Below are 26,910 nucleotides of genomic sequence, written 5' to 3' on the forward strand. Positions count from 1 at the left end.
CGCGCCTCTGTGAGGCTTGCGGAGCTGTGGGTATCTGGACCAGCCTGGTCCTCAGAGTGTGGAATTAACACCTTTCCTCTAGCAACTGTTTCTGCTGCTGAGAACAGCACAGGCTCTCTCTGGCAGCCTGGTTCTCTCCAGGGGGAAGCATGTGAAGCAGAAGAAACATATGGCATCTGCACTTGGGGCGCCCAGTTCCATCCGGCCTCACTATAAACGACTTTGTCTTTCCTTTTTTAAAATTACAAAAATAATTCAACCAATACATAAACATATGCAGTGAAACACAGAGGGCCTTCTTGCAATAAACATATTTTTTGTGTCTACCATGTCATGGAATGGGTAAAGGGGACCACAGAGTGAAGAGATGCTGCCCCTTTGTGGGGCCGTGTCAGTCAGTCCCCTGGTGCTTCCTGTGAAATGCTGTTACCACAGGCACCGCATTGGAGACCATGAAAGGGAAGAGTGTGACATCTCAGCTGTCTTTGCTTTAAATAGAAATAAATAAACCTTAACTAAGACTTGAGCACACTTAGGCCAGGTGTGGTGGCTCATGCTGTAACCCCACCACTTTGGGAGGCCAGGGCGGGTGGTTCACCTGAGGTCAGAAGTTTGAGACCAGCCTGGCCAACATGGTGAAACCATGTCTCTACTAAAAATAAAAAAAATTAACAAGGCGTGGTGGTGGGCACTTGTAATCCCACCTACTCAGGAGGCTGAAGCAGGAGAATCACTTGAACCCAGGAGGCGGAGGTTACAGTAGGCTGAGATTGCACCATTGTACTCCAGGCCTGAGCAACAGAGGAAGACTCTCTCAAAAAAAAAAAAGTTTTAAAAGTTATCACCTTAACCAAATGCTCAAGGTTAACGTCACCAGTCTATATTGATACAAATACTGTACATGACTGAGTAAATCAATCAGTGGGGGAAAAGAGGTAACTCTCCCTTGCAGAAGAGTTCAGTAATTTATGTAGGTAGCTGCTCTGCCCTCAAGGAGGGCGTAACTTCCTTGAGGTGTGGGCTGCATGTACATTAATTACTTCCTTTCAAATAGTAAGATACAGGCCAGGGCCAGGTACAGCGGCTCACGCCTGTAATCCCAGCACTTTGGGAGGCCAAGGTGGACAGATCACCTGAGGTCAGGAGTTCGAGACCAGCTCGGTCAACATGGCGAAACCCCGGTTCTACAAAAAATGCAAAATTTAGCTGGGTGTGGTGGCACGCACCTGTAATTCCCAGCTACTCAGGAGGCTTAGGCATGGGAATTGTGTGAACCCAGGAGGCAGAGGTGGTAATGAGCCAAGATCACACTACTGCAACTCCCGCCTGAGCAAAAGAGCAAGACTTTATCTCAAAAAAAAAAAAATAGTAATAATAATAGTGAGACAAGAATGGGCAGCTCCCCAACAGAATATTTTCCAATAAACAGTTTGCCAAGCCTCACTAAATCAAAATCAAAAAAGCAATGACATCATCTGTTTTTGCCACTCAGACTGGCAAAGTTTTAAACACTGATAATAGTGTTGGCAACCATGAAGGTAATACGTATTTTTGTATCACTGTAACATAAATTGGCAAAAACGTTTTGGCAAGCATAACTGGCAATGAATTAAAATTTTAAATGTCCCTACTCTTTGACCCAACAATTCTACTCCCAGGAATGTATCCTCAAGTGATTTTTACCAGTGCTTAAAAATAAGAACAAAGTTGGGAGTGGTGGCTCACGGCTATAATCCCAGCACTCTGGGACACCCTAAGCTCAGGAGTTCAAAACCATCCTGGGCAACATGGAGAGACCCCATCTCTACAAAATATACAAAAATTAGCTGGGCGTGATGGCGCAGACTTGTAGTCCCATCTACTTGCGGGGGCTGAGGCAGGAGGATCACTTGACACTGCACTGAGGTTGCAGTGAGCTGAGATCATGTCACTGTATTCCAGCCTGGGTGACAAAGTAAGAGCCTGTCTCAAAAAAAGAAAAGCCAAAGATTATAGGCTGGGTAAAGGGTTCACACCTGTAATCCCAACTACTTGGGAAATTGAGATAGGATTAATTGAGCCCAGGAGTTTGAGACCACCTGGGCAACAATGTGAGACCCTATCTCAACAAAGATAAATAAGCAATAAAGAAATCTTTAAAAAAAAAAAGGTGTTCGGGCTGGGCATGGTGGCTCACACTGTAATCCCAACGCTTTGGGAGTCTGAAGCAAGAGAATCACTTGAACCTGGGAGGCAGAGGTTGCGGTGAACCAAGATCACACAGCCTGGGCTACAGAGTGAGACTCTTGTCTCCAAAAAAAAAAAAAAAAAAGATATGCATTGTGGTACTGTGGGTAACAGCCATGTAGTGGAAATCCCCCATGCCTGTCACTAGAGGAACCAGGAGATAAATGCAGGGACAGCCACATGCTGGAAGGACAATGGACAATGTTTCCAGGGCGAGGAAGATGTATGTGTGCTGGACATATCAACATGTCTAACACAGGCTGATCAGTGGAAGAGCAGGTTACATAGTAGTATGAATAGAATGTTCCCATTTTTTAAAAAGAAAAATGGGTTAGTTTATGCAAATAAAAGGCAATATGATAGAATATTCACCAAGCTGCCAGGAATCAGGATCCCAGAGGAGTAGGGATAGAGAGCACTCTTACTTTATACACACACACCTTTTTAAAATGAGTATATATTTGTCTAATAAGCGGAAAAACACAAATAAAAACAAATCATGATTAGTAAAGCATTTCTCATAATTATTTTAAAATGTCTTACTTAGCATAATGAATGATGCATACAGCTATAATTCATCCATCCTTATTTATTTTTTGCGTCAGGGTCTCACTCTGTTACCCATGCTGGAGTGCAGTGGCACCGTTTCAGCTCACGGCAGCCTCAAACCAGGCTTAAGCAATCTTCCTGCCTCAGCCTCCCCAGTAGCTGGAACTACAGGTGTGTGCCACCACACCCGGTTAAGTTTTTTCTATTTTTATTACAGATGGGGTTTCATCATTTGGCCAGGCTGATCTTGAACTCCTGAGCTCAACCAATCCACCCACCTCTGCCTCTCAAAGTGCTGGGATTACAGGTGTGAGCCACTGCGCCCGGCCAATCCATCCTTATTCATATGATATAGGAATCAAAGTACCCCGTAATGTCCACTATTATGGATAAACAGCATAATCAGAGTTTTCCCTTGGTCATAACTTCTATTTGAAACCGTACTCAGCTCCAGGCCCAGTGTGACACCCCAGGAGTAAGAACCAACTACGTGTGTGCTCAGAAACTCACCTGGAGTCTCCTGGCTGCCACAACTGAGTACCAAAGGCCTAAGCAGAGGGAGCATCTGAGAGGAGGAGAAGGCAGGCCCAGGACCAGCCCCTTCATCAGCCCTTGCCAGATGACTCTCTCTCGAGGGGTCAGGATTCACTGACTTCTGTGTTTCTTCCCAAATCTGAAGTTCACAAAAGTAGCTGAGCTGCTCATCAGGGAAACAGAGGACTACTTTCTGCTGTGGAGAACAGAGGTGAAAAGGAGAAGGGATGACCAAGGAAGTCTCTGGGTTTCAGGAGAAGGAAGATGGCCCCAAGGGCAGGAGAAACACTTGTGAAGGGTCCAGTGAAGACAGATGGGGACAGCTCTGGCCTCTCTGCTACCGCTTCCCTCGTTCCATTCATGGTGGCAGGGTTCACACCATGACCCGCAAGGCCTCCTCCACATAACCTCCATGTCTACCATTTCTTCAGGGGCTGGAGCTGGTTTCACAATGCCTAGCCAAAATCAGGAGGGGGTCCTGGGGCCAGTGAATGTCAATGTGACCAAATTACCATAAAGATGGGGGAAATGCGGCTTTAAAAAAGTGGTGAAAGGACCCAATTTTCCAAAATGCAAAATTTTCCTTCTATTGCCCCCCTATCATTTGCACACATTTTTGTCAAGTCCAAACATAATTTGAAGTGAGGTAGGTAGTTTCTCTCTCCTCGTGCTGCTGTCCTTGGGGTGATGTCGGGGCCTGTGCCCTGAACGCACTTGTCTCCCGTGCTGGGGCAGTGCCAGGGCTGGCACCAGTGGCTGGTGGAGCTTCTCAGTTGGCTATTTTCTCGATCTCATCCAAATCATCCGTGTCCAATCTTTCTATCTTCTTATCTGGAGAAAAAATACACAGGTCTCTACCCTGCCCCAGAATGTGTCCCCTGAGTAGGGGACAACAGGGCCCCTAGTCACTGACAGCAACAGTCAGAGCCAAAGGCCCCCAAGACTGGCCACAGGGGAGCTGTCCTTGGGGTCCCTGGGTCCTGAAGTCTCCAGTGTGCTCCCTGAGAACTTCAATATGGTCAGAAAGGAGGTGGGGGTGCCAGGGACAAAGGCTCTCTTGGAGCTACAGAAGATCCTACCCCTTTCCCCAACCTGCCCCCCTTAGGAAGGGTGTCAGGCACAGGACCCTCCCGGGACTCACTAAAATGCTCCTGGATTCTGTTCAGAATGTTCATGCTGTGCTTGCTGTCCACCATGTTCACTGCCAGGCCCCTCTTGCCAAAGCGGCCCGTGCGCCCGATCCGGTGTAGGTAGGTCTCGTTGTCAGGGTTCCCGTCCTTGTCCACGGGAAGATCAAAGTTGATAACGACGGACACTTGTTCAACATCGATCCCTGCAGGAAGCAGAGTTGGAGGGTGAGAGGACTAAGGACAGGAGACAGAAATAACCATCATCCACAGGTAGGTCAATGCATACCAACTTTGGATAGAGGGAAAGAATTTGGGACAAGCCAACTCTGGGAATTGGGTACAAGAGAGGGCACATATAGGCAGGGAGCAGAACCTGGAGGAAAAGAACAGAACTTTGACAGGTGCCAACAAAATTATGAAATCTGTCAGTAAGCCTCTGGGAGACACAATGTTCCGGAGAGGGGCACCCCTGGAAGAGCAGGCTCCGTTCTCTACCAGTCAGATGCCTGTACACTTCCTTCCACCAAATCAGGACGCCTGGCTTCTATGGGAGTTCTTTTTTTTCTTTTTTGAGACGGTGTCTCTCTGATGCCCAGACTGAAGTGCAATGGCACAATCTCGGCTTACTGTAACCTCTGTCTCCTGGGTTCAAGCAAGTCTCCTGCCTCAGCCTCCCGAGTAGCTGGGACTACCAGCACACACCATCATGCCCGGCTAATTTTTGTACTTTTAGTAGAAACAGGATTTCACCATGTTGGCCAGACCAGTCTCGAACTCCTGACCTCAGGTGATCCACCTGCCTCGGCCTCCCAAAGTGCTGGGATTACAGGTGTGAGCCACTGCACCTGTTCTGTGTGAGTTCTTATCACCTGAGGAAAATCCAAACAGTCTCTCCTAGAAAGGAGTATGTCACCAACCCCATGCTGTATACCTATGTATACAGGAAAGTTGTCACCAACCCCATATATAACCAACCCCATCCTGTATACAAGGATTTCTGGCTCTAACTGGGCCTGGGACTCTGAGCCTGGCACAACAGGTGGGACACATCCTCTGCTCACCGCGGGCACACACATTGGTGGTCACCAGAACCTTCTCTTTGCCCTCTCGGAAGCGCTCAATCACCGCAGCCCTCTGCTCCACCATCATCTCCCCACTCAGCAGAGCCACCTGGTGGCCTTCTTTTGAGAGCTCTGCTGCCAGCCAGCTAGCTGTTTTGCGAGTCTGGAGGGAAAAAACAATTGAGAGATGAAAGTATTTGAGTATATTATTTTTTCTTTTTGAGACAGGGTAATCTTAAAACTCCTAGGCTCAAGCCATTGTCCTGCCTTGGCTTCCCAAAGTGCTGGGAGTATAGGTATGAGCCACCGCGGTCAGCTGAAGGTATTTTTTATCTGGAAGGCTATACCTGAAACTCAGCATCTAAAGGCTACATTTCTTAAAATTATAAACCAGATAAAGTGCAACAGGATGTAACAATGTCACCTGGGTTGTAATCTTACAAAAGTATTTGTAGAGGCTGAGTGTGGTGGCTCACACCTGTAATCCTAGTACTTTGGGAGGCTAAGGTACATGGATCACTTGAACTCAGGAGTTCAAGAACAGCCTGGGCAACATGGCGAAACCCTGTCTCTGCTAGGCGTGGTGGGGTGGGCCTTTAAGTCCCAGCTACTTGTGGGGGCTGAGGCAAGAGGATAGCTTGAACCTGGGAGGTCGAGGCTGCAGCGAGCCAAGACTGCACCAATGCACTCCAGCCAGGGCAACAGAGTGAGACCTTGTCTCAAAAAAAAACAAAAAAATTTATACCACAAAATATTTAACCTAGGGCACATATATGAGTTGATTTTCTTGGTTTTGCAATAATATGTTATCCACAAATAAGACATAAAGTTCAGGAACTCTATGTTTAGGCTGTGTATACCTTGGGATACTACGATTATCCACTAAAGGAGAACCTGTCTCTTAAATCTTCACAAACCACTTCTTCTCTTCCCATGGCACCCAGGGACATCCGGTCCTCCTGAGCCCTGCCAAGAGCTGGCTGAGAGGGAGGGGCCAGGCCTGCTGCTGCTACTCACATGGCAGAAGATCATGGCTTGAGCAATGGTGATGGCCCCGTAGAGGTTACACAGGGCCTGGAACTTCTCATCTCTGCTGCTGCACAGGACATAGTACTGTTTGATGGTGTCCAGGGTCTCTTCCTCACGCTTCAGTTTGATAACGTTTGGGTCTGGGACCACTTTCTGGGCAAACTTCCACACAGAGTCTTCAAAGGTGGCAGAGAAAAGCAGCATCTGGCAGTTCCTGGGCAGCATCCTGCAAGGGAAGGCCCTGGCATGTGGCCCCAGGTGTCCCCGGGAAGCAACAGAAGCACAGCCTCCCCAGCTGGGAGGGTCTAGGTGCCCAGGAAGGCTGACAGGGGAGGAACATCGCGGGGAGGAGGAGCAGCAGGCCTGGGTTGGGGGTAGGGGTGGGGAAGAGTCCCTTGATCTCCTTTCTCAACCCAGGCTTGGAGGGACTGTGGTCGGTGCAGACATGGAAATGGCCCGTCAAACAAATGCTGCTGAGAATACCAGAGCCAAGACCCAGGCAGAAGCCAGAGGAGGCGTCTGAAGTAAAGGGAGAAGACGCTGCAGAAGAGGAGGCTGAGAAGTCCTCTGCCCTCGAGATCCCTACCTCTGGATGCGGATGCTCTGATCCTGGTGGCCCTGAGTCGCTATCATGACGTCAGCCTCATCCAGAACAAACACCTTGATTTTCTTGGGATCAATGAACTTGAGCTTGGAGCACCAGTCCAGCACGGTCCCAGGGGTGCCAATGACAATCTGCTCACTGAGCTTCTGGCCTCTTTCCACTGTGGAGACCCAGGTGACTTTCATGGGTATTTCAAAGGCAAAGCCCGCTCTGGAAATCAAAGCCCTGCCCATCCTTCTAGGACTAGGAGAACAAGTTATTTCCAGATTTCAAAACACATGAGTGTTCCCTTCAGCCTTGGTTTCTTCTGCTGTGAAGTGGCCAGATGACACCTATCTCAGTGCACTGTGTTCAGGATGAAATCCCACACAGCAAACCTTCAATAAGCATCAGTTCCCTTCTGCTTCCTCCTATCATTCAACATCATCTAACTCTTTATGTTTATTTATTTATTTATTTTGAGACTTGGTGTCACTCTGTTGCCCAGACTAGAGTGCAGAGACACAGTAATGGCTCACTGCAACTTTGACCACACAGGCTCATTCAATCCTCATGACAGCCTCCTAAGTAGATGGGACGACAAGCTGGCACTTCCATGCTTGGCTAATGTTTTTATTTTTTGTCTCACTATGTTGCCCAGTCTAGTCTTGAACCATGGGTTCAAGCGATCCTCCCACCCTGGCCTCCCAAAGGGCTGAGATTACAGGTGTCAGCCACTGCACCTGGTCTTGCTTACTTTTAAAGAAATACAGCTGCTCCCGACCTTCCATCCTCAGTCCTGTTAATCCCTCTTTAGTAAGCATGTCCCAGAAGTCTGGATGCCAAATTCAAAACTCTACCTTCTGAGTGAAGAACTCTAGATATTAAGAACCCTGAGCTATGCATGAATTTTTTTTTTTAATCAACCAAAAATCCTATTTTAAGACTGAAAAAGACTGTTAACAAATGAGCAGGTATTCAGGTAGATGTACTAAGAGCAATGCAGTTAGGCTCCAGGGTCAGACTGAATTAGAAAGTTGAATATGGTCATCGCATCTTCAAAATTCAAACACCTGAACCCCTACCCTGCTCACTGTTCAGGTGTCACCTGCTATACTCACATTTATTGCCTCGAACGGCATAGGCAAGCTTCAGCTCTGGGTAAAATTTGCCCATCTGCTCAATCACGTTTCCTGTTTGAAGCGCCAGCTCGTATGTTGGGGAGAGGCACAGACACTGATGGAAAAGTCATCAAGGATGAGTTTAGGAGAGCCATTTGGTAACAGGCCTGAAAGCACCCAGCCTGCTGATGTTATTAGCACTTGAATAACACAGGGAAGCAGGTCCTCCCACCCAGGCCCAGCTTTCAGCTGTAGACCGAAGCCTGCAGCAGGCAGCCCTGGCGTGGTGGAGGCCTTTGGAAGCCAAGATCTAAGACTGCTGCTTCCGTGCATTCACGCAGTGTAGGAACTCTCTCTGCTTACGCCACAGCCTAAGGCACCAGAAGCTTCAGATGGCACTGTGCTCCCCACAGCAGGCAACCCAGGACACCCAGCCCCGCAAAGCCCTCACCTGGGGGTATCTGTCTGCTGGCTCCACTCGGCTGAGCATGGCCAGGACAAAGGCAGCTGTTTTACCAGTGCCAGATTGAGACTGGGCAATCAGGTTCTGTGGGCTGGATCAAGGAAGAACAGAAATGAAGCTTATATTGGTGAAACTCAGTAACGCATCAAAATGTTCTTTCTGAATGGAAGGCAAATTTCCCCCCATGCTTCTCTTACCACCCAGGTTTTCTGTACTGAGCACAAATTACTTTGATACATTTTTTATGTGCTGTTAAAAAGCTGCTTAAATCATAAAGGAAATGATTGTTTTAAATGGGCTTACACCTAGAAATTCTCATTCTAGCCTCTAGTACAGCTAGGGTACAGTAGTTCTGCACCACAAGGGTCGCAGGAAAATCAAGTGTGCAGAGTACGATCTGTGCCCAGGCAAGTCCCCAGTGATATTTTTGGCTGAGCCCTGATGCATCCCCAGAATTTGGCTGCTTCTGTGTGTGCCTTTCCCCAGCTTTATGGAGAAGATGCCAAGTCAGGTGGATGTTTTACATTCCACTTTATGGGACCCAGCATCATGGGAACAGGTGGCATGTTTGTCATTAAAAAAGATAAATAGGGTGGGGCACGGTGGCTCACGCCTGTAATCCCACCACTGTGGGAGTTTGAGGCAGGCGGATCACCTGAGGTCAGGAGTTTGAGACCAGTCTGGCCAACATGCTGAAACCCTGTCTCTTCTAAAAATACAAAAATTAGCTGCAGGGGGTGGTGGGCACCTGTAATCCCAGCTACTTGGGAGGCTGAGGCAGAACTGCTTGAACGCAGGAGGCAGAGGCTGCAGTGAACCAAGACTGCGCCACTGCACTCCAGCCTGGGGGATAGAGTAAGACTCCGTCTTAAAAAAAAAAAAAACGGTAATAGGCTAAGGTGGGCGGATCACTTGAGGAAAGGAGTTTTGAGACCAGCCTGGCCAACATGGCGAAACCCTGTCTCTACTAAAAATACAAAATTAGTCAGGCATGGTGGCACAGCCTGTAATCCTAACTACTCAGGAGGCTGAGGCAGGAAAATCACTTGAACCCAGAAGGCAGAGGTTGCATTAAGCTGAGATTGCACCACTGTACTCCAGCCTGGGCAACAGAGGAGACTCCATCTCAAAAAAAAAAAAAAAAAAGAGAGATAAATTTGTCAGAGGCAGTAACACATGCCTGTAATCCCAACACTTTGGGAGGCTCAGGCAGGAGAATCACTTAAGGCAAATAGCAATACTCTTTTTCTTTAAAAAAAAAAAATGCTTTTTTTGAGACAGAGTCTCACTCTGTCACCCAGTGGTATTATCTCAGCTCGCTGCAACCTCCGCCTCCTGGGTTCAAGCGATCCTCCCACCTCAGCCTCTCTAGCAGCTGGGATTACAGGCATCGGCCACCACACCTGGCTAATTTTTACGTATTTTTGTAAAGATGGGGTTTCACCATGTTGGCCAGGCTGGTCTCAAACTTCTGACCTCAAGTGATACACCTGCCTCAGCCTCCCAAAGTGCTGGGATTACAGGCATAAGCCACCGAACCGGGTCTAGAGTTGCACCTTCTTTTTTTTTTTCTTTTTTTTTTTTTTTTTGAGACGGAGTTTCGCTCTTGTTACCCAGGCTGGAGTGCAATGGCGCGATCTCAGCTCACCGCAACCTCCACCTCCTGGGTTCAGGCAATTCTCCTGCCTCAGCCTCCTGAGTAGCTGGGATTACAGGCACACGCCACCATGCCCAGCTAATTTTTATATTTTTAGTAGAGACGGGGTTTCACCATGTTGACCAGGATGGTCTCAATCTCTTGACCTTGTGATCCACCCGCCTCGGCCTCCCAAAGTGCTGGGATTACAGGCTTGAGCCACTGTGCCCGGCTCAAAAAAATTTTTTTAAAGTCAGTGGGGCATGGTGGCACATGCCTATATTCCCAGCTACTCAGGAGGCTGAGAAGTGGGAGGATTCCTTGAGCCCAGGAGGTTGAGGCTGCAGTGGGCTATAACTGCACCACTGCCCTCTAGCGGATGAAACACAGTGAGACCCTGTCACAAGAAGCAACCGGAAATAATGATGACTCATCTCAGGATGGTGCTCACTCTGGTTGGGGTGGGAGAAAGATGTGGAAGGAGGGGAATTCAGGGGCTTCAACTATCAACTGGACCTGCTTCCTTTCTTGGCAGGACAGGGCTACAGAGGTGTTCTTGGTATTATTCTTTACACCTTTGTGTAGGTCTCAAAAATTTCCAAATAATATTTTTATGTTTGTTTTTTAATTCATTGCAATGCTATTTACATCAAAATAGAATTTTTCAGGCAAATTTTTATTTTTTTTTTGAGACAAGAGTCTCGCTCTGTCGCCCAGGCTGGGATGCAGTGGTGCAATCTCAGCTCATGGCAACCTCTGCCTCTGGGGTTCAAGCGATTCTCCTGCCTCAGCCTCCTGAGAAGCTGGAATTACAGACACATGCCACCACACCAGGCTAATTTTTGTATTTTTAGTAGAAACAGGGTTTTGCCATGTTGGCCAGGCTGGATTCAAACTCCTGACTTCAGGTAATCCACCCACCTTGGTCTCCCAAAGTGCTAGGATTACAGGAGTGAGCGACTGCACAGGGCCTTAAGCTCAGTTTTTAAAATAGCATAGAATAAAGCACTACCTTTCTCTATCAGTTTCTATTGTTAACTGGGAAAGGCAGAAATTATACCTAACTCCATCCGATTCTTTCTGCAATTGCCCAAGCTGTTTACCTGAAGAAACACATGGCCCCAAACAGCCTCTCCTGTTCTCAGGCACAAAAACGAAGTTTGTGGAAGACTGACTTAATTACATTGGGAGAGATGCGCTTGGCTCTGCATACTCACGGTTCAGCAAGCATCATGGGTAACGCATTCTCTTGTATCTTGGATGGTCGGTTGAAGCCCATAGCATAGACTCCCTGGAGCAGCTGTGGTTTCCTAGGAAGCCAGAAAGACAGAGGATGGATGCCTAGAAGTTGGAATTGTTTTAGAGGCCTAGAATCTTATCTTTTTCTATATCTAGTAAGGAATAATAATGCTTCCTACCTCTGTCAGACCTATTTTCCTATGCCTTAAAAAACACTGTTAAAAACCAAACCAAACCAAGCTACAGCCTTTCCCTAATGAATCTTAATCTGTAACTATTCTACAATTCACAAAATACAGACTGGTTTCTTTTCTCAGAGAAATTAATGCTTTCAGCAGACCCATAAATCTGGCTGGCCTTGGAGGACAAGTATTCCGTGAACACAGTAAGGTAGTGATTATTAATTCATAGCATTAAATAAAATATATCTAAAAATAGGCCAGGTGCAATGACTCATGCCTGTAATCTCAACACTTTGGGAGGTCGAGGCAGGCTGACTGCTTGAGCCCAGGAGTTCGAGACTAGCCTGGCAACACAGTGATACTCTGTCTCTATAAAAATTACAAAAATTAGCTGGGCACACCTGTAGTCCCAGCTACTCAAGAGGCTGAGGTGGAAGGCTCACTTAAGCTCAGAAGGTCGAGGCTGCAGTAATCTATGATTGAGCCACTGCACTCCAGCCAGGAGACAAGAGTGGGACCATCTCAAAAATAAGTAAATAAATGAAAATAGGCCGGGCGCACTGGCTCATGCCTGTAATCCCAACACTATGAGAGGCCAAGGTGGGTCGATCAGGAAGTCAGGAGTTCAAGAGTAGCCTGGCCAACATAGAGAAACCCCATCTCTACTAGAAATACAAAACATTAGCCAGGCGTGGTATCGCACGCCTGTAATCCCAACTACTCGGGAGGCTGAGGCAGGAGAATCGCGTGAACCAGGGAGGCAGAGATTACAGTGAGCAGAGATTGGGCCACTACATTCCAACCGGGCAACACTACGAGACTCCATCTCAAAAAATAATAATAAATGAAAATAAACAACTGGCCGGGTGCGGTAGCTCACGCCTGTAATCCCAGCACTTTGGGAGGCCAAGGCGGGCGGATCACCTGAGGTCAGGAGTTCAAGACCACCCTGGCCAACATGGTGAAACCCCATCTTTTTTAAAAAAAGAGAAAATAAACAATATTGACTATACTGCTAAGACTTAGAAGTCCTTTTGTTCCATGTTCCTTCCAAAGCCAGCTGTCCAAATATTCGGGACTATCAAGAGGTAAGGAAATTGATGGGCTGGGTGTAGTAGCTCACTCCTGTAATTCTAGCACTTTGGGATACCTAGGTGGGGGGACTGTTTGAGGAGTCCAGAAGTGGCCTGGGCAACATGAGACTCTGTCTCCAAAAAAACAAAACGAAACAAAAAACAAAAATGAGCTGGGCATGGTGGCATGCACCAGTAATCCTAGTTACTTGGGAGGTTGAGGCAAGAGGATCGCCTGAGCCTAAGAGTTCAAGACTATAGTGAGCTATGATTGCACCACCCTACTCAGGGCTGGGCAACAAAGTCAGGTTATCTCTTTTTAAAAAATGGCCAGGCTGGCACGGTGGCTCACACCTGTAATCCCAGCACTTTGGGAGGCCGAGGCAGGTGGATCACGAGGTCAGGAGTCTAAGACCAGACTGGCCAACATGGTAAAACCCTATCTCTACTAAAAAAATACACAAATTAGCTGGGCATGGTGGCTCACGCCTATAATCTCAGCTATTCTGGAGGCTGAGGTAGGAGAACTGCCTGAACTGGGACCCAAGAGTCTGAGGTTGAAGTGAGCCAAGATCATGCCACTGCACTCCAGCCTGGGCTACAGACGAGAAAAAAGCTGGTGTAGTGGCTCATACCTGTAATCTCAGCACTTTGGGAGGCCAAGGTGGGTAGATCATGAGGTCAGGAGTTCCAGACCTCCCTGGCCAACATGGTGAAACCCTATCTCTACTAAAAACACAAAAAATTAGCCAGGCGTGGTAGTGGGTGCCTGTAATCCCAGCTACTCAGGAGGCTGGGGCAGGAGGAGAAAAAATTTTCCTTTTTTTTTTTTTCTTTTGAGACAGAGTCTTGCTCTGTTGCCCAGGCTGCAGTGCAGTGGTGCAATCTCAGCTCACTAAAACCTCCCCGTCCCAGGTTCAAGCAATTCTGTGCCTCAGACTCCAGAGTGGCTGGGATTATGGGCACCCACCACCACACCTGGCTAATTTTTTAATTTTTAGTAGAGATTGGGGTTTCACCATCTTGGCCAAGCTGGTTTTGAACTCCAATCTTGTGATCCACCCGCCTCAGCCTCCCAAAGTGCTGGGATTACAGGCGTGAGCCACCGCGCCAGGCCTTTTCTTTTTTTGACACAGAGCCCCGCTCTTGTAGCCCAGGCTGGAGTGCAGTGGCATGGTATCAGCTCATTGCAACGTCCACCTCCCAGGTTCAAACGATTCTCCTGTCTCAGCCTCCCAAGTAGCTGGGATTACAGGCTCGCACCACCACGCCCGGCTAATTTTTGTATTTTTAGTACAGACGGAGTTTTGCCATGTTGGCCAGGTTGGTCTCGAACTCCTAACCTCTGGTGATCCACCTGCCTCTCGGCCTCCCAAAGTGCTAGGATTATAGGCGTGAGCCATAGCACCCAGCCAGAAAAAAGAAAATTGAGGAAGCCAGTTTCTAGTAGCTGATATACAGTAAATAGTTAAAGGTCGTTCGATTAACCTACTAAACTTTACAAATGCTCAGATTTACTTACGTCTAATCAAAATAAACAGACAAGCACTAACTACTTCTTTTTTTTAATAGAGATGATCTCACTCTCACTCTGTCATCCAGGCTGGAGTGCAGTTGTGTGATCTGGGCTCAATACAACCAACACCTCCCAGGCCTCAAGAGATCCTCCCACCTCAGCTCCTCAAGTAGCTGGGACTGCAGGCACGTGCCAGCATACCCCACTAACTTTTTAAAAAATTTTTTGTAGAAATGGGGTTTCACCATGTTGCCCAGGCTGGTCTTGAACTTCTGAGCTCAAGAGATCCCCTCATCTTGGCCTCCCAAAGTGCTGGGATAATAGGCACGAGCCACTGCACCTGGACACCAACTTCTTATGTAAGCAGCAACACAAGAATTATCCATTTAAGTTGCTCTTACATTGCATTTACAACAAGCTCTTTGCTACCTCTAAATTGACAAGATGTTTAAGAAAAATCATACCAGCTTTGGGAGGCCAAGGCGGGTGGATCACGAGGTCAAGAGATTGAGACCATCCTGGTAAACATGGTGAAACCCCGTCTCTACTAATACAAAAAATTAGCTGGGCATGGTGGCGCGTGCCTGTAATCGCAGCTACTCAGGAGGCTGAGGCAGGAGAATTGCCTGAACCCAGGAGGTGGAGGTTGCGGTGAGCCGAGATCGCGCCATTGCACTCCAGCCTGGGTAACAAGAGCGAAACTCCGTCTCAAAAAAAAAAAAAAAAAAAGAAAAATCATACCAGACTGTTTCTAAAGGAAAGTCAACCCAACTGATTTCTAAGCTTTCCTTGGAGTTTAGCAGGCTCTCTAAAAGGCAAATTGTGGCGTATGTTGGTTCTCAGACACAAAAAACTCTAAAAACATTATCTTTTGTGTCTTCCATTTGGGAGAAAATGCTGTGACACTTGGCAGCTTCTAATATGGTTGCCAAGGAAACAAAGTCACTACTTAATTGGGACTCAAATGATCCAACAACTTCCACTGAATCAGTTTTCTTTGATTTTGCAGATTAAATCAAATCTTTTAAGTACAAAGCAGACCAACTATATTAGGTGACCTTGGTTTCATTCTTTCCTTTTCCCACCAACAACTAAATCAGACAGAATCTGCCTTTTACAGAGGACAATTAATCAGTGGTTACACTGAGAGCTCACATCGTCTAAATGAAAGGAATAGAAAAAGCCCGTTGGAAGAGCAAACTCTCACTCTGAGGAAATAATACCACGTCTAGCTGCCCTGAAACAGCTTAGGAATAGAAGTAGAGATGACAGATTTGGTGAATAAAGCCCTTGACAGAGGAAACATATAAAAAAGATAATTTTCTAAGAATTTTTTTTTTTTTTTTTTGAGACAGAGTTTCTCGCTCTTGTTGCCCAAGGTGAAGTGCTGGAGTGCAATGGTATAAGCTCAACTCACTGCAACCTCAGCTTCCTGAGTAGCTGGGACTACAGGCGTGTGTCACTATGCCCGGCTAATTTTTTTGTACTTTTAGTAGAGATGGGGTTTCACCATTTTGGCCAGTCTGGTCTCACTCCTGACCTCAGGTGATCTGCCCGCCTCAGCCTACCAAAGTGCTAGGATTACAGGTGTGAGCCACTGCACCCGACTATAAGTGAATTTTTAAACAGTCACACTTTAGGTCAGGAACGGTGGCTCATGCCTGTAATCCCAGCACTTTGGGAGGCCAAGGCAGGCAGATCACCTGAGGTCAGGAGTTTGAGACAAGCCTGGGCAACATGGTGAAACCTCATCTCTATTTTAAAAGAAAATTGTTATTGGGCCAGGTGCAGAGGCTCACACCTGTAATCCTAGCAATTTTGGAGGCTGAAGCAGGAGGACTGTTTGAGGACAGGAGTTCAGGACCAACCTGGTCAACACAGTGACACCATGTCTCTATTTAAAAAAAACAAAAAAACAAAAAATAAGGGCCAGGTGCGGTGGCTCATGCCTGTAATCCCAGCACTTTGGGAGGCTGAGGTGGGCAGATCACGAGGTCAGCAGTTCGAGACCAGCCTGGCCAATATGGTGAAACCAAATCTCTAATAAAAATACAAAAATTAGCCAGGCGTGGTGGCGCTCGCCTGTAGTCCCAGATACTGGGGAAGCTGAGGCAGAATTGCTTGAACCTGGGAGGCGGAGGTTATAGCCAGCCAAGATCATGCCACTGCACTCCAGCCTGGGTGATAGAGCAAGACTCCATCTCAAAAATTAAACAAACAAATAAATAAGGCTGGGCACCTTCTCTCATGCCCATAATCCCAACAGCCTGGGAGGCTAAGGCAGGCAGATCACTCAAGGCCCGGAGTTTGAGACCGGCCTGGTCAACGTGGTGAAACCCTGTCTCTACTAAAAATACCAAAATTAGCCAGGTGCGGTGGCTCATGTCTGTAAACCCTACTACGTTACAGGCTGAGGCATGAGAATTGCTTGACTCCGGAAGGTAGAGGTTGCAGTAAGCCAAGCGCCACTGTGCTCCAGCCTGGGCAACAGAGTGAGATTCAGTCTCAAAAGTAAATAAATAAATAGAAATAAAAAATAAAATTGTTCTTCAAGATTACTTAACAACTAGTTAGCTTTCTTAAGTGTTTCTTACTCAGAGGTAACAGCTGAAAGGAATGTGGCCTCTATTTGTCGACAGTGGGCATGGTATAGATTTTGCCGAACTAAGGCAAAGAATCCACTGATTCCACATTCTTTTTTTTTGAGACAGTTTCACTCTTGTTGCTCAGGCAGGAGTGCAATGGCACGATCTTGGCTCACTGCAACCTCTGCCTCCCAGGTTCAAGCATTTTTCCTACCTCAGCCTTCCCAAGTAGCTGGGATCCCAGGCATGTGCCACCACACCAGGCTATTTTTGCAGTTTTAGTAAAGACGGGGTTTCTCCATGTTGGTCAGGCTGGTCTCAAACTCCTGACCTCAGGTGATCTGCCCGCCTCAGCCTCCCAAAGTGATGGGATTACAGGCTCGAGCCACCGTGCCTGGCCGATTCCACCACATTCTTATTCATCAGCTACTTTCTATGAATGCGATCCTGGCAGGCAAGAATAGTAAGTAGATCTTGTGTTCCTCATAACACCCAGTACTGTGGCAGGTATATAACACAATGATCCACACTTAATCCTCTTTATTAATTTACTGAAGAAAACCAAAAACATTGTATGACCTTCAGTGCTTTCCACTGAGATACAAGAAATTCAGGCTCTTTTGATGGGATTTTTTTTTTTTTTTGACACAGAGTCTTGGTTTGTTGCCAGGCGCCAGGCTGGAGTGCAGTGGTGCGATCTCGGCTCACTAAAACCTCCACCTCCCGGGTTCAAGCAATTCTCCTGCCCCAGCCTCTCGAGTAGCCGGGACTACAGGTACGCACCACCACGTCCATCTAATTTTTGTATTTCAGTAGAGACGGGATTTCACTATGTTGGCCAGGATGGTCTCAACCTCTTGACCTTGTGATCTGACTGCCTTGGCCTCCCAAAGTGCTGGGATAACAGGCGTGAGCCACTGCACCCTGCCCCAGATTTTTTTAAAAGCAGATAAACTGTTCTTAAGACCATAAACCCTATAGTCTAACAAAAAGGCTTACCTATTCTTTTTAGAAAAAGTCTTGCTCTGTTGCCAGGCTGGAGTGCAGTGGCGCAACCTTGGCTCACTGCAACCTCTGCCTCTCGGATTCAAGTGATTCTCCTGCCTCAGCCTACTGAGTAGCTGGGATTACAGGCACGCGCCACCATGACCAGCTAATTTTTTGTATTTTTAGTAGAGACGGGGTTTCACCATGTTGGCCGGGATGGTCTCGATCTCTTGACCTCGTGATCCACCCGCCTCGGCCTCCCAAAGGCCTATTTTTTTTTTTTAACCAAATAGCACATATTCTCACTTAAGGGCTTACCTAATCAGAAATGTTCCTGACATCCAGAAATCACCTGTCAGCCACTATTTTACTGAAAGTTCTAAGAGCATAAAAGAAATAAGACTTTTAGCTATGACGAATAAATTTGAGGCATTTAAAAATTCCTACCAAGAGAACAGGGTAGCCAAGACACAAGGCTGGGAGATTAATACTGCAGATTTTTTGTACTTTTTGACTTATGAATCATGTGACTTACTCATGTGACTTCTTTCCAAAGAAGAAAATACACTAACTTTTAAAAGTAAAATTATCACAAGAATCTTTGAGATGCTAAGTTTTGTTGGGGAGAGACTGGCAAGGAAGAGCTGTTGAAAGGAGCAAATACTCACAGCCGAAGCTCTTCAAAAGACTTCACTGAGTATAGGGGGGAGTTTGGATCCCGCTGGAGGACTTCCACTTGATTTGTGTTATCGACAAGGTTGCTTCTGATCAGCTTGTTGAGTAAGGACTGGGCAGCTCTGTCCTCTGTCAGGAAGAAACCAGTAGATCTTCACACTCATCTGGCAAACCCCACCCTAATGAAGCCACTCATTCTCCCTCTCTACACTAGCACCTGGGCAGTCAAGCATGGCTGGAGAAAAACCACCACACTGATAGGTCTCACTTTATTTATTTTAGAGATGGGGTCTCACTGTCATCCAGGCTGGAGTGCAGTGGTATAATCATAGCTCACTGTAGCCTAGAATTACTGGGCTCAGGTGATCCTCCCACCTCAACCTCCCAAGTAGCTGGGAGTCCAGGTGTGCATTACCACACACAACTCATTCTGAAATCTTTTGTAGAGACAGGGTCTCACTACGTTGCCCAGGTAGGTCTCAAACTCCTGGCCTCAAGCAATCCTCCCATCTCGACCTCCCACGGTATTGGGATTAGGCGTGAACCACCGTATCAGGCCTTGTTTGGTTCTCCTCCTCTCACTGACAATTCCTTCTCTGATTCCTCTCATCTCCTGGATCTTATAGCTTGGAGTGCCTCTGGCTCCAGGAAGGCAAGCCCTGGGTCATACTGTCTCTTGCCAAGGGCATCCAAGAGTAGTTACCTTTCTCCTCTTCATCTGTTTTCTCGGCAGTGGTACTGGTTTTGATAATACCTACACAAGAAAACAGTTGTCATAATTAGAAAGGCAAATATGAGAACCACCTAAAATGTGGGACAATATAAATAAATACACTGAAATTTATCTTATTTTATTTATTTATTTATTTATTAGATGGAGTTTTCCTCTTGTCGCCCAGGCTGGAGTGCAATGGTGAGATCTCAGGTCACTGTTCTGCCTCCTGGGTTCGAGCAATTGTACCACCTCAACCTCCTGAGTAGCTGGGATTACAGGCATACACCACCACACGCAGCTAATTTGTGTATTTTTAGTAGAGACGGGGCTTTGCCATGTTGCCCAGGCTGGTCTTGAACTCCTGACCTCAATCAAGTGATCCACCCACCTCAGCCTCCCAAAGTGCTGGGATTACAGGTGTGAGCCACCACGCCCAGTCTGAAATGTATTTTGAGTAATTAAAATATAAATAGTTGGCATTTCTTTATGTTTAGCAAATTTTTACATTTCTAATTCCTTTTTTGAAACCAAGTCTCCCTCTGTTGCCTAGGCTAAAGTGCAGTGGCAAAATCAAAGCTCACTACAACCTCAACCTCCTGGGCTCAAGTGATCCTCCCACGTAGGTGCATGCCACCACATCCTCCTGCCTCAGCCTCCTGAGTAGCTAGCACTTCAGGCATCCACCACTATTCCCAGCTAATTTTTAAAGAAAATTTTTTTGTAGGGATGGGTCTTGCCATGTTGGTCAGGCTGGTCTCAAATTCCTGGCCCCAAGTAATCCTCTTGCCTTGGCCTCCCAAAGCACTAGGATTAGTGGCATTAACTACTGTACCCAGCTGAAAATTTTAAAATTTTAGAAATTTTAACTAATTTCAGACAGATCAGAGTATGTTACCTCTTACTAACCCTAATTTAAAATACAGCTTTATTAGCAAACATAGTCTACCATTTTTTACCTATCAGATTGGCAAATTCTAAAAGTTTGACTATGAACTCTGTGATGAGGTTGTAGGGAAACACTTTCATTCTTGCTGATAGATATATTGATATAATACTTAAGGAGAATACTTTGAAAATAATAGGACCGGGCACGGTGGCTCACTCCTGTAATCCCAGCACTCTGGGAGGCCGAGGCAGGCAGTTCACCTGAGATCAGGAGTTTGAGATCCGCCTGACCAACATGCAGGAACCCCGTCTTTACTAAAAGTATAAAATTAGCCAGGCATGGTGGCGCATGCCTGTAATCCCAGCTACTCAGGAGGCTGAGGCAGGAGAACTGCTTGAACCCAAGAGGCAGAGGTTGTGGTGAGCCAAGATCAAGCCATTGCACTCCTGACTGGGTCTCAAAAAAAGAAAAAGAAAAAATTGCAAATCCATATAGCTTTCACCTAGCAAATCCATTTTTGGAGAATCTAACCTACAAAATACTTGCATACATGTAAAAAAGAGCTAAATTCACGGTTATTCCATAAAGCGTTATTTATAATAACAAAAGAATGGGACCAACCCAAACATCTATGATTGCTTAAAAAATCATGGTATATGCTCTATTGGACAATGTGTTTCATTAAAAAAAACAAGAAAGAAAAAAAATCATGGTATATGGACACAATGCAGTATCACATAATCACAAAAGACAAGGAGGGGCCAGACATGGTGGCTCACACATGTAATCCCAGCCCTTCGGGAGGCCGAGGCAGGCAGATCACCTGGGGTCAGGACTTCAAGACCAACCTGGCCAACATGGTGAAACCGCGTCTCTACTAAAAATACAAAAATGAGCTGGGCATGATGGCAGGTGCCTGTGATCCCAGCTTACTCGGGAGGCTGAGGCAGGGGAATCTCTTGAAACGGGGAGGCGGAGGTTGCACTGAGCTGAGATTACACCATTGCACTCCAGCCTGGGTGACAGAGGAAGACTTCATCTCAAAAACAAACAAAAAAAAAAAATAGGGAGGAAATTATATGGAAAGCTTGCCAAGTTATACTGCTGAGTGAAAAAACAGGTGTACTGTATGTATCATGCCACCTTTTGGTTGAGAGAGAGAGAGAATATGATAATCTACACTTATATTTGCTTTGCACAAAGTCTTTGGAAGAATATTAAAAATCCATGAACAGTGGCTATTTATGGGATAGGATGGTGTTACGATCTGAATTGTGTGTACACCAATCTCATGTATTCAAGTCCTAACCAGGACCTCAGAATGTGACCTTATTTTGAAATAGGGTTGCTACAGCTGTAATTAATTAAGATGAGGTCACTAGGGTGGGCCCTAATCCTTGTACCTTATTATCCTTTCTGAGTTTTGAACCCAGATTCACTGCTCATGCATGATCTGGATTATATTTAAAAAAATAAAATTAGGGACCAGGTGCAGTGGCTCACGCCTGTAATCCCAGCACTTTGGGAGGCCAAGGCAGGTGGATCACGAGGTCAGGAGTTCGAGACCAGCCTGACCAACATGGAAAAACTCTGTCTCTACTAAAAATACCAAAAAAAAAAAAAAAAAAACAGTACAAAAATTAGGTGGGCATGGTGGTGTGTGCCTGTAATCCCAGCTACTCAGGAGGCTGAGGCAGGAGAACAGCTTGAACCTGGGAGGCAGAAGTTGCAGTGAGCAGAGATCGAGCCACTGTACTCCAGCCTGGGCAAAAAAGTGAGACTCTGTCTCAAAAAGATAAATAGAAAATTAAAAAAATAAAATAAAATAAAATAAGGCCAGGTACAGTGACTCAGGCCTGTAATCCCAGCATTGTGGGAGGCAGAGGCAGGCAGATCGCTTGAGCCCAGGAGGTCGAGACTAGCCTGGGCAACATGACAAAACCCTACCTCTACTAAAATTATAAAAAATTAGATGGGTGTGGTGGTGGACAGACACCTGTAGTCCCAACTACTTGGGAGGCTGAGGTGGGAAGATCTCTTGAGCCTGGGTGGCAGAGGTTGCAGTAAGCTAAGATCACACCAGTGCACTCTAGCCTACACAACAGAGTGAGACTCTGCCTCAAATAGAATTTTTAAAATTTGGTGAGAAAAAGATTTTTTAATTTAAAATTTGCCAAAATATTATCAAATGAACAGCAGTTCATTTGATAATGAACAGCAATTCAATAGAGACAGTATAGTCCAACAGAGACTCTTAATTTTAATAAATGAAAGGATAGCCGGGCGCGGTGGCTTACGCCTGTAATCCCAGCACTTTGGGAGGCCGAGGCGGGTGGATCACAAGGTCAAGAGATCGAGACCATCCTGGTAAACATGGTGAAACCCCGTCTCTACTAAAAATACAAAAAATTAGCTGGGCATGGTGGCGCGTGCCTGTAATCCCAGCTACTCAGGAGGCTGAGGCAGGAGAATTGCCTGAACCCAGGAGGCGGAGGTTGCGGTGAGCTGAGATCGTGCCATTGCACTCCAGCCTGGGTAACAAGAGCGAAACTCCGTCTCAAAAATAAATAAATAAATAAATAAATAAATAAATGAAAGGATAGATAAAATGTGAAAAATTAATATATCCCTTCAGTAACAAAACCTAATTTATTTGCTTGTAAACAGCTGAAGGTTACACTAAATGACAGCTCTCTGTACAATGCAGCTATGAGTGCAAAACAGCCACCCAGATGGAACTCTTTTCTAGCTTGTAGTTACTAGTGACTCACCATTGGTATCTGCTTTGACTTTCTCTTCCTTGATCTGCAAATTGGTCATCTGAATAGGAATGTAAGAAAACAGAGTTAAGTAAATGACCCAATAAAAGGAAGGTCCCTAAGAGAAACTTCCTAGTAAAAGTCTAGTCTGAAACTTTCAGCACCAGTATTCAGGGAGTTAGTCTGTTTCCTCAAAGCAGAGTTGCTGAAAGTCTGTGTGAAAACACCATTTCAAGTATCTTTAACAGCCTTAAAACAAGAGGAGGGGTGGACTAAACATAATGGAGGAGGGGGAGGAGGGGGGAAGTCTTAGAAAACCTCAACCTCTGCTTCTCTCCCAACTCAAGTTCTTTCTATTTATTTACTTTCTGAGACAAGGTCTCACTCTGTCACCTAGGCTGGAGTGCAGTGGCACGATCATGGCTCACTGTAGCCTCAACCTACTGGGTTCTAGCAATCCTCCCACCTCAGGCTCCGTAGTAGCTGGGACCACAGGTGTGGACCACCATGCCTACTTGAACTCAAACTCCTAGGCTCAAATAATCCTCTCATCTTGGCCTCCCAAAGCACTGGGATTACAGGTGCAAGCCACTGCACCAGCCTTCTGTCATTTTCATTAGTTACCTCTATACTAGAGAGCAGAGCCATCTAATAACCTAAGACCATGAATCATTTATTAAGTGAAGGTACACAAGTCTACGTGGTGGAAAAAAAAGGTCTTCTCCAACTATAAGGAAGCATTTATTTACACCAGCATTCTGATAAACTGAATGCTTAGAGCCAGATACCAAATATGTTTAGGCCTATATTCCTGATATTCATATTACAACAAGGTTAGGGGCACAGATTTAACAAGGTCTGAAACCAGTTATCAGTAACTGTCTTTCAGAGATCTGATGCTAAACACTACATTTTAATCTCCAGAGTGCAAGGATCACACCCTTGATAATGCTTTGTAATTTCTTTGTGGAAACTGCCAGTTTTCTACCTGACCTGCTCCTTCCCCTGAACTCCAGTGCCATCTTTCCAAATGCCTGATGAGTACCGTGCAGAAGAGAACACAGCAGGCCTGACCATTCTCCTTAGGAAAGCCTGCTTGCAAGGTTGGCCCTTGGCTGTCGCCTGGGAACCTGGACTTCGGGAGGGTTCCCACCATTCCTAGAACTGGTAAGAGGGGGGTCATTCTGCCTAACTGTTTGTAAAAACATGTAATTTATGCTACACACCCACGTTCCTTCTAGAAGTCTGGAATTCTGGTACATGCTAGGCCCAGGGTGACTATATTACAGGCCCCCAATAAAAGCCCCAAGTAGAGTCTCTAACAAGCTTCCTTGACACCACTTCATACGTGCTGTTACAATTTGCTACTGGAACAATTCAGCACACTCTGTGGACTCCATTGGGAGATAACTTGGAGGTTTGCCTGGTTTCCTCTGGACTTAGCCCATGAACCTTTTTCTTCCACTAATTTTGCTTTGTATCTTTTCACTGTAATAAATTATAGCTTTGAGTACAACTACATACTGAGTCCTGTGAGTTCTCCTAACAAATCAACAAACCCGGATGTCTCTTGGGGACTCCCGCAACAGGTACTTATCAAGAAGTCTCCTTATCTTAAATTCAGAACAGCAAAACCAGAACTCAGCATTCCCTCTTGTTTTTTCTTTTTTTGAAACAGGGTCTCACTCTGTCGCCCATGCTGGAGTACAGTGGTGTGATCACAGCTCACTGCAGCCTTGTCCTCCCTAGGCTCAGGTGATCCTCCCACCTCAGCCTCCTGAGTAGCTGGGACTACAGGAGTGCTCCACCACCACACCCAGCTAATTTTTTGTTGATTTTTGTAGAAATTGAGTTTTGCCATGTTGACCACAATGGTCTTGAACTCCTGGGTTCAAGTGATCTGCCTGCCTCAGTCTCCCAAAGTCCTAGGATTACAGGTGTGAGCCACCGTGCCCAGCCTTCACCATTCTTCTTCTTTTCCTTTTTCTTTTTTTTTGGGGGACAGAGTCTTGCTCAGTAGCCCAGGCTGGAGTGCAGTGGCATGATCTTGGCTCACTGCAACCTCCGTCTCCACCTGTTCCTCCCGGGTTCAAGCAATTCTCATGCCTCAGCCTCCTGAGTAGCTGGGATTAACAGGTGCTCATTACCACGTCCGGCTAATTTATGTATTTTTATAGAGACAGGGTTTCACCATGTTGGTCAAACTGATCTCAAACTCTTGACCTCAAGTGATCTGCCTGCCTTGGCCTCCCAAAGTGCTGGGATCACAGGTGTGAGCTACCATGCCCGCCACCTTCATTCACCAGTCTATCAAATGTGCCCTTCCTTCCATTTTCCTATTCCTCTTATTGGGACAGTAGTAATACCAATAGAATCCAGGTTGAAAACAGAAACCTTTGGCTTTCTCTCCCTTCTCTCCTTTATTATGTTAGCAAGTCCTACCCATTCTACCTTCATATCTCTTATGTCCATCCCCTCATTTTTACTTCCACTGCCCAACACAGGCCCTCTATCTTGGGGCTATCAGAATAACTTCCACACAGATATTTCTGTTAGCCATCACTTCTAATATACTCTGTTCTCTGTGGTTCAATAAATCTTGCCAGCCCTAAAATCTAATCCTGTCAATCTCCCTTCCAAAAATCCCCATACCGGCTGGGCGAGGTAGCTCACACCTGTAATCCCAGCACTTTGGGAGGGGGAGGCGGGCATATCACCTAAGGTCAGAAGTTCGAGACTAGCCTGACTAACATGGAGAAACCCCGTCTCTACTAAAAATACAAAATTAGTCAGGCATGGTGGCGCATGCCTGTAATCCCAGCTACTCAGGAGGCTGAGGCAGGAGAATTGCCCGAACCCAGGAGGCGGAGGTTGCGGTGAGCCGAGATCGCGCCATTGCACTCCAGCCTGGGTAACAAGAGCGAAACTCCGTCTCAAAAAAAAAAAGAAAAAGAAAAAGAAAAAAAATTAGCTGGGCGTGGTGGTGCGCGCCTTTAGTCCCAGCTACTCCGGAGGCTGAAACAGGAGAACCGCTTGAACCAGGCAGGTAGAAACTGCGGTGAGCCGAGATCGCACCACTGCACTCCAGCCTAGGAGACAGAGCGAGACTCTGTGTCAAAAAAGAAGAGTTACATGAGACTTGAGACTATTAAAAAACCAACAGTCCATTAACACTAAACAAACCAAAACTTTAGGTCTTAGATATAAGAACAAAAAAACCACTGTAAGCTGTAATTACATTCCAGTTAAATGAAAATTATTAAAGAACAAGTATATGAAACTGTCACTTTAAACATGAATGAAACAACATGTAGTGCCTCCTTCCAACATCTGCAGTAGATTGAGCTATTAAATCTAAAAGCGAATCTGTTATTCTGCAAACAGCAACAAACTGCCAACCACTTTAAGCATGGATCTAAGAAATGTTAAATACAGAGTAGCACAGAAACATGCAAAGAATAGTTGCTTAATGAAAAAGAGAATCCGCATTTAAACTTGGCTTTCCTTACAATCGTCTCTGAGAAGGAGGTCAACAGAGGAATGACAGCATACATAGTGGGACGAATTTACCAAAGGATGAAGTCCCTAAGCAGCCCAGATGGGGATAAAAAGCTCGACATTAGATTCGTTAGCCCCACGAGCAAATCAAGGGCAAGTGCCACAGCAAACTCCAGGAGCGCGTTGCCCAGAGGCCTGCCCAACCCGGGAAGCTCCCTGAGTTTTAAGCAGATTCCGCTTGGGCCCCTGCTACATCCTCCCCGCCTGGAGCTGAAGCCACTGACCGACTTTACAGCCGCTTCCTGTTCATCCACTGCCAGGGCCCACGAGTCGGTGGCCATAGTCCCGGACAAGGGAGACCCACTTGTAAAAATATGAGCCGCACCGCGCGCAAACGCCGACCCTAAGCCCGCCACCAGCACGAGAAAGCACCCGACGCGGACCGGAAGCAGCGATGAGCACA

At 46.3% G+C, this 26,910-nt stretch overlaps 1 protein-coding gene across 3 annotated transcripts; it reads right to left on the minus strand.

The window, feature by feature from the left end:
- Positions 1-2,665: 2,665 nt before the first annotated feature.
- Positions 2,666-26,910, minus strand: DDX19A (DEAD-box helicase 19A). Of its 3 annotated transcripts, none has more exons than XM_012437384.3 (12): positions 26,732-26,910; positions 22,962-23,010; positions 19,293-19,343; positions 18,583-18,718; positions 11,550-11,642; positions 8,685-8,787; positions 8,234-8,348; positions 7,116-7,293; positions 6,518-6,755; positions 5,501-5,663; positions 4,451-4,642; positions 2,666-4,140 (listed from the first exon to the last, which is right to left on the minus strand). In XM_012437384.3, exons 1-12 carry the CDS (start codon positions 26,786-26,788, stop codon positions 4,079-4,081), a joined length of 1,437 nt encoding a protein of 478 aa, XP_012292807.1. In that variant the 5' UTR covers positions 26,789-26,910; the 3' UTR covers positions 2,666-4,078. The 3 variants fall into 3 exon arrangements, with proteins under 3 accessions (XP_012292807.1, XP_012292808.1, XP_064239367.1); XM_012437385.2 differs by having other exon boundaries at positions 26,833-26,852; XM_064383297.1 differs by lacking the exons at positions 18,583-18,718; positions 19,293-19,343; positions 22,962-23,010; positions 26,732-26,910 and adding an exon at positions 18,233-18,306.

This window comes from Aotus nancymaae, unplaced genomic scaffold (genome assembly GCF_030222135.1).
Source record: "Aotus nancymaae isolate 86718 unplaced genomic scaffold, 86718_ANA_hifiasm-v0.15.2.pri h1tg000030l, whole genome shotgun sequence".
NCBI classification, from domain to species: domain Eukaryota; kingdom Metazoa; phylum Chordata; class Mammalia; order Primates; family Aotidae; genus Aotus; species Aotus nancymaae.

Coding starts and splice junctions, on each gene's coding strand:
- DDX19A (XM_012437384.3), bottom strand. CDS start 26,788: ATGGCCACCGACTCGTGGGCCCTGGCAGTGGATGAACAGGAAGCGGCT. Junction 23,011..26,731: donor AGGAAGCGGCTGTAAAGTCG/GTCAGTGGCTTC, acceptor ATTCCTATTCAG/ATGACCAATTTGCAGATCAA. Junction 6,756..7,115: donor CAGAGCATCCGCATCCAGAG/GTAGGGATCTCG, acceptor CTTCCCTTGCAG/GATGCTGCCCAGGAACTGCC.